We start from the raw sequence: 11139 nt of genomic DNA on the forward strand, positions 1-11139 counted from the left end.
CCTCTAATTGTTTTGTCCCATTAAAGAACGGTGTCTGCCATAGGTTGGCTCTGCCTTGCACAAAGAGAAGGCCCAGCGGCCCCGGGCCCAAGCTGTAGGTGCTGCTTGGATGGTCCGCACAGGATGAGAGAAGCCATTTGTGGCCAAGTGACCCAAGCTTGAGACCAGGGTGGCTGCGCTTTTTGTGCACCAAGGACTCTTTGGTTCATAAGGGGAAGGCTATAGACCCTTCTTGGAATCCTATTTTTAAATGCACAAGATTATAGAGAAAACCAAAGGTAAGTGAAAATGAAGATGCAATTTCTCCCAATCCAGGTTCACAGACTCCCTGAAATCTATCTATAGATGTGATGGGGAAGGGATGAACTCAGGTTAAAAACCTCTGCTTTAATTGGAGCATGGTTTGGTGGGAATAATAATAATCACCTTTTAAAGGTGGGGGACATTGGGGATCCCAAAGCTAGTAAGTCTCAGAGTCAAGCTTTAAACCCAGGTAACCTCCATGTCCAGTATTCTTTTTACTTCACCATCCTGCCTTTCACAAAGAAAGAACTCTGGGGTGGAAATGCGGAAAGCTGGATTCTGGTTGAAGCCCTGCTTTTAGATTGATGAAAGATCATGGTCAAGATACTCAACATTTCTGACCTCAGGTTCCTCATCTGTGAAATGGGACTAATTTTATAGTCACCCTCAGTACAAACCAAATGAAGTGCCTGAGAAAGGGAGATTCCATCTTATAGCCACGTGGCCATCCTTAACAGCATCCTGCCATCTTGCAAATGAATAGACTCGGTCACACTGGGGAGGAGAAAGCCACCGGGAAAGCTTCTCGATTCCAAATAACAACTTACCAGCTCCTCAAGATGAGCTTCGGGGTTTTTGCCTTTCTTTATATCATATATATGTATATGTATAATATAGATATATACATATAATATATTGTCATGAACTATATATATAACCATATATAAGAACTACAAATAATATATGGTCAAGAATTATATATATAGTATAGTTCTTGACAGCTAGCAGGTGCTCAGAACACATTTCTTGGTTTTGGTTTTCTTAAAGGAAATTGGGCTTAAATAGTTGCCAAGGTCACACAATGAATACATGTCTGAAGTCAAACTGGACTTAGGGCCCCTGCTCTACCCAGTGCCCACCTACTTGTCCCTGTTTGTTGGCTTGACTCTAACTCAAAGCACTTATCTGATCACCGATGGTCCCGGAGGCCATCTTTGTTTATAGGTTATAGCATACATGAGGAAACCCAAGTGTAGGGACATTGGGTTCACTCTGTCATAGTCCTCTTGGTTCTAACCAGTCCTGTTTAAGGTAAAGAACCATCCAGGACTGGTTAGAACCAATGTCCCTAAACTTGGGCTATTCAGAGTAGAAGAAACAGTGGGCAGGAACTGTGGAACCGGTCACGCTGAGGACCTAAGAGTCTTCCTTTGCTGGTTTGGAGCAGGAACCTTCTCAGGAGCCGAGTAGCCCCCTTCCCTGAGCAGTCCCCCTCCGTGTACAGCCCTCCTTGAGCAGCCTCCCTCCCCATGTAGCCCCCCTCCACCTGTAGCCCCCCTCCTTGAGCAGCCTCCTCCCCATGTAGCCCCCCTCCACCTGTAGCCCCCCTCCTTGAGCAGCCTCCCTCCCCATGTAGCCCCCCTCCACCTGTAGCCCCCCTCCCCGAGCAGCCTCCTCCCCATGTAGCCCCCCTCCTTGAGCAGCCTCCCTCCCCATGTAGCCCCCCTCCACCTACAGCCCCCCTCCCCTATGTGTCCGGGGGCTCTCCTTCTCTGACCATCACGGTCCATCCGCTGGCTCCCACCGTTCTCATCCCGGCTGCCTCGCTCCCTTCCATTCCCCTCCCTGGCAGCTGCAGGAGGCGGGCATTCCAGGAGGTCCGCTGGGCTGGCGGGAAGCCAGGTTCCCCTATTCTCCCGAGCCTGGGAATCGCCGAGCCCCCGCTTGTCCATAGCTTGGGTTCAGGAGGTCGGAGGGAAGCCACAATCCTCTGGCCCCGGGCCCTTGCTCCCAGATCAGAGACTGCGGTGGGTAGGGAAGGGATGGGCTCATTCTGAAATGCCCAGTCTTCAATGAGCATTTGTTACACTCATTCTTTATCCTCCCACCATCCCTTTCCAAGAAGACGTGGCCGGTCTGAGGGAAAAAAAAGCCTGGGAATTGGCTCCTGAAACGCGGGGTGCTCGGCTTCCCAAACAAGGCACACCCACATGCGTGCGGGAACACGGCACAAAGGCACAGTCACAAGCCCGCGTGGCCGGCGCACAGACAGACAGACAGACCCCCAGGCGCCCCTCCTTCCCCTACATCCCACAGAGCCCGAGTATTACTGCAAAACAATACGTGGTGTTTCCAGTGGATAGTTGAGGATTAGAAATCAGATGTAAATTATGGAAGCTCTCCGAGCCTTAGTTTCCTCATCTGTGAAATGGGTACAATACTGCTCAGTCCCACCTACTTCACAGAGTTATTTCTGTGATTTTATGTGGGGGACGGTCTCTCCTCGTGCAGCCTGAAATCCTCTCTGTGAGAAGTCTTGAGTTTCTGTGGCCAAAAATTGGTCAGAGGGGGAGCACGGCAGGGTGAAAAGATTGGAGTTGAAAGCAGAAAGTGACTTTAGATATTGGGCTCGTCACCCGCTTGCTCTGAGACTCGGTTTCTCCCTTTGCAGGATGAAAGAGGTGGCTCCGTGGGTGCCTTCGGGAAGACAGGGGTCCCTCCAAGCCAGAGAGAGACGCGGGGTGCTCAGGGAAGGTGGGGAGCCCTCTCCCCGGGGCACCCCCCCAGCTCTCCCCGGGGCTCCGAGAAGCCGGAGCCCGCACAAGGCCACGCTCCGGGAGAGCGCCATGGCAGATGGGCTAAATCCAGTCCCCGGCCTCGGCCCATGGGGAGTTAGGGGGTGGGAAGCCTTTCCCTCGGGGAGCGGGTGGACGGGAAGAGTTTGTTCTGGGGGCCGTGAAGGTGGCGGAGGCAGGCGCCGTGGAGCGCTTCGAGCGGGATCAGAACGTGGACCCCGAGGTCACCCACGGATGCCCATCCTGACCCTTGTCCTGGCACTTCGGGAAGAGCGAGATTCCCAGATTCACCCAACTCTGTCTCACTGAAATCCCGTCGTTCGCGTCTCTCCTGACGTTTTTGGCTCTTTTTGGGAACAAGGAGCAGAGGAGGAGGAAGGAATCCGGGGGCAGAGCTCGGCCGTCCTGGAAGGCGAGAGGGACGCGGCGGCGGAGACGGGGCTTCCTACATCGGGAGCTCGAGGCAGCTTTCGTTCCCCAGCCGGGATCATTTCTTCAAGCTCCCTCATCTGAGAAGGATTACCTTCCAGCCTTCATCGTCGCTGGACAGAAGGGCTGTGTCCTGGGGGAGGCACAGAGGCCCGAGGAACGTCAGGGAGGCCGACTCGCCCGGCCTGGAGGTGATGGACATCGCCGCCGAGTCATGGGGTTTGAAAGGTGGGACGATGGGGAAGGGGATCCCTCTCCCTTCTCCCTTTGGGGCCAAGGTTGCAGAGAGGTTCTCCCCCAGAGAGAGGGTCCAGCTGCTGGGGGAGCTGGGCCCGAACCTCTGGCCCTTCTGGCCCTGAGCCCCCGCCTGCCCATCCCGGGGGTCCGCGGCAGGCAGCAGGAATGTCTGGAATGGATTCAGCTGTCAGGTCCGGCCCAGGGCAAGGAGCCCCAGAGCCGAGGAGCCGGGGGGGCCCCCTCCTCACAGCCCCCGCCGCCCCATTCCTTAGGTGGCGGCCACATCCCGGAGAGGGAGGGAGGGAGCCCCTTTCTCTTCAGGACGCCCAAAGCTTTCTCACCTCCAGGCAGCTTCTCAAACCACTCCAGGGCCTCCCTCCCACCCTTCCCCGATCTAAGGGGATCTAAGTCATCTCTGTCATCAGCCATCCTGCCTTCCCTCTCAAAGCCTCAGCTTTGGGCTCAGATCCTCCCTTGGACGCTCCCTGTACATCACATAACTCCTCGGGACCTGTACTTCCTCCCCTATAAAAAGGGCCCTGAGATTCTCTGCAATTCTAACTTCTTGATCCTGATTCCACCATCCATCAGATTCATTTATTCAATGGGCACTTATTAAATGCTTACTGCGTACCTGGTATACAGGTGCTGGGAATGCAGGCACTGTCATGTGCCTGTCGGGAGTTTACATTTATGGGGGAAGGAGTGGGGAATGACAGTCTGTGGGCATATAAATAAATACAGAGCCACAAAATAATGACATATATCCACATACATATGTGTGTATAGCAATATATGTATTTTATATTATATGTAAATATACATTCTATATCATTATTATATATAATATATATAAATACACAAACATATATATAAATAAAAAGTGGAGATAATTTGGGGAGTTAGGGAGCACCCCACACTTGATGTGCACGTTCTCTACCCGGTAAGGAATATCGTGGTGGGACAGAGCAGATGGCGGAAGCTAGGAATTCCAGCTCTTGGGATGAGCTTAGAAGGAAGCGAGGAATTCCAAGTGATGGACGGTAGGAAGGAGCACGTTCCATGCACTCTTGGACAAAAAAGGGGCCTGGAGAAGGAATTTTCCCCAACCCTGGAAGGGTTTGCACAGAGCGACCCCCGCTCTGTTGTCTGGTTTCTCTTGCAAAATCCCTCGTCCATAGAGACACAAAAGGTAAATCAAAGCTGGGGAGCCATGGGACCAGGGGTCGGTCATTTAACATATTTAAGCCCCAGATTTCCTTGTTAAAACCATCTCTGAGGTTCCATTCAGCCGGAAACCTGTGGTCCCATGATCGGCCTCCCTCGGCGGATCTCTTGTACTAGCTGCTCTCCTATTCCTGCATCTAGACTGGAGGCTCCTTGGAGGCAGGGACAGAATGTCTTACATCTCTTCTGCATTTCCTAGAGCGGCGAGTACAACACTGCGCAGTGAATATAAATATTATCGTAGATAATGTTACAGTCATAAAATAGAATCAATATATTATAAAACGATGTCATACAGCATCATAAAATATATTAAAATGTGACTCATTAATATAGACAAATGAAGGAGTGATTGATGAATGAATGATAGATGTACATGATTTGAACCCACCAACATTTAGGCAGATGGGATACGAATTATAATCCCCATTTCAAAGTGGGGGAAAGTAAGGCCCAGAGCAGTAATTTGTGAGGTTACACAGCAAGTTATTGGTGGAAAGAGGATCAGAACTCCAATTCCTGGGGGCCCAGAGGGAGGCCCCTCTTGGGTCTGCTCTCAGTGAGAGCCCCCATGGGGCTGAAGAGGAAAGGTCAGGGGCCCCAGGATACGCTAGAACCCCAATTCCTGGGGCCCAGCAGAGGGAGGGCTGAAGGGGAAAGGTCAGGGGCCCCAGGGCAGCTGGCTGTGTTCACAGATGGGAGGGGGATGGCGAGGAGGACAAAGGGCTGAAAGCTGAGCTGAGCTGGAGGGGGGGAGGCTCTCTAGGTCGTGACACTGGCCTCCTTCTGCCTTTTAGGAAGAGATGTGCTCCTCCTCCTCCTCCCTCTGGAGCTAATTTGAGCTTTAGTAGCTCCTGGGAACCACATTCCCATTGGCCGATGTCCTGGGCTTTCAGCCCTTGGGCCTGAGGCTTTCCCACAGCCGGACCTCCTGTTGTCTCCCCGGGGTGCTTTAATGCTCTTCCTGAGGGAGGGTGTGGAAGGATTGCCTGCCTTGTGCCTAGGACGGGGGCAGAAGCCACCCCACCCCCTCTGCAGCTTTCAGCCGGGAAAGGGGAACAGAAATCCCAAAGAGGGGAAATATGGGAAGGAAAGGAGAGATATTAGGAATATTATTTATTTTATCTGTGCCTTTCTAGGAGAGAGCTCCCTTATGGGGCTCCAGAAACAGTCCTGGGGGTTACAGACAGTCCAACCTTTGCTCCACTAGGCTTGGCTTAAGGGTCCAGCAGTGGGGCTAGAGAGCCAGGCCCACCATGAGCCTCTGGGCCCACCATGAGCCTCTGGATCCACCATGAGCCCCTGGGCCCACCATGAGCCTCTGGGCCCACCATGAGCCTCTGAGCCCACCATGAGCCCCAGGGCCCACCATGAGCCTCTGGACCCACCATGAGCCTCTGGATCCACCATGAGCCCCAGGGCCCACCATGAGCCTCTGGACCCATCATGAGCCTCTGGGCCCACCATGAGCCTCTGGGCCCACCATGAGCCTCTGGGCCCACCATGAGCCTCTGGGCCCACCATGAGCCTCTGGGCCCACCATGAGCCTCTGGACCCACCATGAGCCTCTGGATCCACCATGAGCCCCAGGGCCCACCATGAGCCTCTGGGCCCACCATGAGCCTCTGGGCCCACCATGAGCCTCTGGGCCCACCATGAGCCTCTGGACCCACCATGAGCCCCAGGGCCCACCATGAGCCTCTGGACCCATCATGAGCCTCTGGGCCCACCATGAGCCTCTGGGCCCACCATGAGCCTCTGGACCCACCATGAGCCCCAGGGCCCACCATGAGCCTCTGGACCCACCATGAGCCCCAGGGCCCACCATGAGCCCCTGGGCCCACCATGAGCCCCTGGACCCACCATGAGCCTCTGGACCCATCATGAGCCTCTGGGCCCACCATGAGCCTCTGGGCCCACCATGAGCCTCTGGACCCACCATGAGCCTCTGAATCCACCATGAGCCCCAGGCCCACCATGAGCCCCAGGCCCACCATGAGCCTCTGGACCCACCATGAGCCTCTGAATCCACCATGAGCCCCAGGCCCACCATGAGCCCCAGGCCCACCATGAGCCCCAGGCCCACCATGAGCCCCAGGGCCCACCATGAGCCACCACACTGCCCTCTGTGATTAGGGGCCTGAGGTTAACCCTGGGAGGGCTGAGCCAGCAGGACGTGGTCAGCCCAGAGGTGGCGGCTCTCTGAGGAGCTTCTAGAGGGACAGCAGAGAGATGGGGGTAGGGGAGGCTGGAGGCCAGCCAGGCCTGAGTCTCCAAAGAAATCCTGCTCTTCCCAAGGGGGTAGAAGGGAGCTACAAGCGCCTCTGTGCCCTCCAGGGACCCAGCTGTTACAGGGCGGGCTGGAGCCTGTGGGCCTGGGCCAGAGCCAAGCCTAGGGGAGGAGCTGACGAGTCACCAAGCCCCGCTCCTTGGGCTTCTAGGCTTCCCAGTCTCCTTTGTCCCTGACACCCAGCACTAAAGCTCCATTGTGTGACCAGCTCAGAGAGAGAGGAGCAGGATTAGAACTCAGACCCCGTCCCTCCCTGGAGCAGGAGGGCCCAGCAGCGGTCGCCTGACACAGATTTATACCCTAGCAGGCCATAGCAAGACCAAGACACCAGGTCCCAGGGGGCCAAGCTTTGGGGAGTAGTGTCTCCATATTCTGCCGGCATTTAATTCAATTCATTCAGCAGATATTAACAATTTACTACGTGTTTTTGATGGAGTCCGGAGTGGAGCAGGATGGCCAGGAAACCAGGTTTAAAGCCTGCCTCCTACCCGCTGACTGCACAATCCTAAACCCTTTGTTTAGGGTCCCCCTTTAGTCCCTTTAGTCCCCCTTTGCCCGAGGAGCACCCCTAAGACTATGGTTTTCAGAGAGGGGCCCAGCTGCACTAACGGAGGGGGTTTCTACATTCTGGAATTCCCTGCGTTGATGGTCCTTATTAGGGTGGAGGCAGTTGGGACACGAGTGTGGGAGCACTGAAGGCCTTGCAGAGGGTACAGGGACTTGGGGAGGCTTTTGACCTTCTCGGGATGGAGTCGCAGGGTAGGAACCTCATGGCTCGGACTTGGGGAGACCGTGCCTCCCTGCTTTGCCTGCTAGGCAGAGGACAGCTCAGTCCCCTAAGACCCGCTTAGGTCCACCCCAGTCATCTGTGATCCTGTAGAGAATCTCAGTGTCGGGGTGAAACTGGTGAATAGCTGGGGTTCAGAGGGCCTTGCCCATCCCCTGCCTGAAGGAGGGAGCCCACTTGCGGGCTCTGAGAGGCCGGGGCCGGTTCCCAACCTCCCATGATGGAGCGGTCGCCTCAGACCAAAAGAACACGCAGAAAGGCAATAGTGAGTGACAGACTCACTCAGGCTGGCTCCAGCCAGGATCCCATGGGCATGAGCTCTAGTCCAGACTCGGCACTGTGGCCAAGTTAGGGAAGGGATGGGGCTCGGGGATGGGCAACGGGGCCCCCACGGAGACAATGTGTGCCCTTTGTGTCCCGGCTCGGGGAGGGAGCAGATTGGCCAGGATGGGGCCGGGCAGGAAGCAGACGGGGGCACACTGTGGCTGAGCGGCGCGGGGCTGGCCGGAGGGGCTGCCCGGGTGCCAAGAGGCCAGTCTCCCTGAGATTTCAGCCTGAGCTGGCCCCAGCTGCTGTGCTACACGAAGGCAGACACATTGCAAAGAGCCAGCTGTCCTGCTTCGCTCCAGAGCCAGCTGCTTTGGGCTGGGCGAGGGCAAGAAAGACATTCTTTCACCAGTGTGTGTGTGTGTGTGAGTGTGTGTGAGTATATGTGAGTGTGAGTGTGTGTGTGAGTGTGAGTGTGAGACACACAATGTCAGCACAAGAAATATTGGGGACCTCTTCAGACACAGGTCCTGTGTGACCTTGGACTTCTCGGGACTCAAGTTATCCATTGGGAAAGTGAAGCTGTGGAACCAGTTGGCTCCAAAGGTCATCCCAGTTCTGACCCTCTTTGTTCTGATGTCTCTTCCACCCCACTCTCAGGTCTAAGGCTCCACATTCTAACGTCCCTCTGGCTCTTATTTCTAAAGTGCTTTCCAGGGAGATGTAGCCCTTGATGGAACGGCCACGCTTTCTAGAACCAGTGTTCTTAGGAGATGAGGGTCAATGGGAAGGGGCCTTTAAATGCCACCTGAAGACATCAGTAACTGGCATCCTGAATCCCTGGGTGTCAGGAAGAAAAACTCTAAAAAGCACCTACTATGTGTCAGACACAGTACTCTAACCACTGAGGTATCCTAGTTATTTGGGTATCTCTAAGACAATTTGACTTTGAAATCCCCAACAATTTGTAGAACTGGGGAAATCTGGGGAAATCAGGGTGGCTAAGGTTGGGCCTTGACTCCTGGGAGAAAGGGTATAGTTGGAAGGTCCTAGTCAAAGTTCTTAACCTGGGGTCCATTGACTCATAGATTCTATGATAGATAGATAGATTCTATCTTTTCTCAGTTATCTTCGGCATTTAGAAACATGATTCTGAGGAGTCCATAGTATTCCTCAAATTGAAAAAGGAGCCTCTGGACCCACAGAAATGTTAAGACCCTCAGCTTAAAAGGTCCTCTTTGTAATTTCATAGGATCCAAGATTTAGGGATTAAAGGGATCTTCCAGATAAAATCTTTCTGTGATATGTATATCTCATGAGAGAGGGAGAGGAGGGAGGGAGGGGGCTGAGGGAGTTAGGGAGGGGGAGGGGAGCTGAGGGAGAGGGGGAGCTGGAAGGAAGCCCATTAGTCCAAACATGTCACTTTACAGATGAGACCCAGAGAGGTAGAACAACTCATCCTATATGACACAGGAATCAGAATTCCAACTCTCACCCAGACCCTGTCCCCAAATCTGGCCCTCTTTTCACTTGCTCCTTCTCAGAGAGTCGGGTCCAGTCCCCAGCTTAATATTAAACGCTTAATGAAAGTCAGTTCCCTTATTCACCCCGTCATTTTCTTCTACCCCCTCCCCCCAAACACAAACAGGAGGCTCAGGCTATCTATTCACAAACACGCTGGCACAATAAACAGATCAGAAACACACAGGTGGCCTTCCACCCTAGCACAAAGTTGGAAAGAACCTTAGAACATGGAATATTGACTCTAGAACACAGCATGCTGGAAGCAGGGGAGATCCGGAGCCAGAACGCTGGTCCTCCGTCTGCGGAGTTCCCCTGAGTGAGCAGAGTCCGGCGTCCCCCTCTCCCCTCAGCTTTCACACCCCCCCCCCCCTCCCCCATGTCCCAGCTCACTCTTCACTCTAGTGGCTCCTTTCCCACTTTGCTGGGGGAGTCTCCTCCCCCTGCAGGTATTCCCCTAAGTAAGCTTTCCCTTCCTCCCCCCACCAGGGGCTATGTGCGACTCTCCTGCGGAAGGAGAAAGAGGTCTAAAGCCCTGTCCAGCACCCCACCCCCCACCCCCATCCCCGACTCCTATCCTCCCAAGCCTTCCCCATCCCTCCCTTCGCCCAATGGCTGCTCCGGGAGCCTGGCAAAGTTGCGGCAGGCAATCCCCGCTTACCTGGGCCAGGAGGCAGAGGGAGAAAAGCAGGGCTGTGTCCATCGCCCCCTCCCCGGAGCCGAAGCGGGGTGCTACCGAGGGCCGGGAGCGGGAGCTGCGAGCTCGGGGCCGGAGTGCCCGCTCTCTCTCGGGGCCGGAGTGCCCGCTCTCTCTCTGGGTGAGAGCCCGAGCTCCGAGCTAAAATAAGCCGGTGGCCTGGCTGAGTGACAGCACATGTGCTGTGAGCGCCGGGGCGGGCTGGCGCTGGGAAGGGGCCGGGGCAGACGGGCGGGTGCGTTACTAACGCGCCGAGGGGGGAGAGGGGAGCGCAGCTGTCCCCATTACCCAGCCCGGGCCGGGGCTGCCCGAGGTCAGCTGGCGCCCCCTCCCCCACGGGGGAGGGGAAGCTTAACCCTTTACCAGCAGCAAGTAGGAGCTGGGTTTGATGATGCCCGAGGGCTCGGGACCTCAGCGGGTTCTGCCGCCCGCCACCGTAAGGAGGGAGCTCAAGAACGTACCGGGAAATACAAGCCAGGGGAGTGATCCAAAGAAAATGGGGAGAGAAAGAAGGGGTTCGGCTGGATGGTCCGATGGGGAGCGCGGCGGCGGGAGTGGCCTGGGAAGAGTCCTAAGGCCCTTTGGGGATTACCCAAGAGAGGAGACTTTTCAATTTTTGTGTGTGTGTATATATTTGACGAGGCAATTGGGGTTAAGTGACTTGATCAGGAGCACACAGCTAGTAAGTGTCTGAGACCGTATTTGAACTCGGCTCCTCCAGAGTCCAGGGCCGGTGCCTATCCACTTTGCCATTTAGTGTCCGCCCATGGGAAACATCTCATCCAGAAATGTCTGAGTTTTAGATTATGGTTTATGGGAATAAGAATAGGATATAGGATTTAACCTTAGAGGCCAGTCTTCCTGC

The 11139-nt window shown here is 55.0% G+C and overlaps 1 protein-coding gene across 1 annotated transcript in view; it reads right to left on the reverse strand.

The window, feature by feature from the left end:
- CDH15 (cadherin 15) overlaps positions 1-10389 on the reverse strand; it is a 30027-nt gene extending 19638 nt beyond the window's left edge. The window contains exon 1 of the mRNA XM_051974769.1: positions 10239-10389. Within this exon, the coding sequence (XP_051830729.1) occupies positions 10239-10280 (42 nt within the window). The 5' untranslated portion in view covers positions 10281-10389. The remainder of the gene's footprint in view (positions 1-10238) is intronic.
- Positions 10390-11139: the final 750 nt, after the last annotated feature.

This window comes from Antechinus flavipes, chromosome 2 (genome assembly GCF_016432865.1).
Source record: "Antechinus flavipes isolate AdamAnt ecotype Samford, QLD, Australia chromosome 2, AdamAnt_v2, whole genome shotgun sequence".
Taxonomy (NCBI): domain Eukaryota; kingdom Metazoa; phylum Chordata; class Mammalia; order Dasyuromorphia; family Dasyuridae; genus Antechinus; species Antechinus flavipes.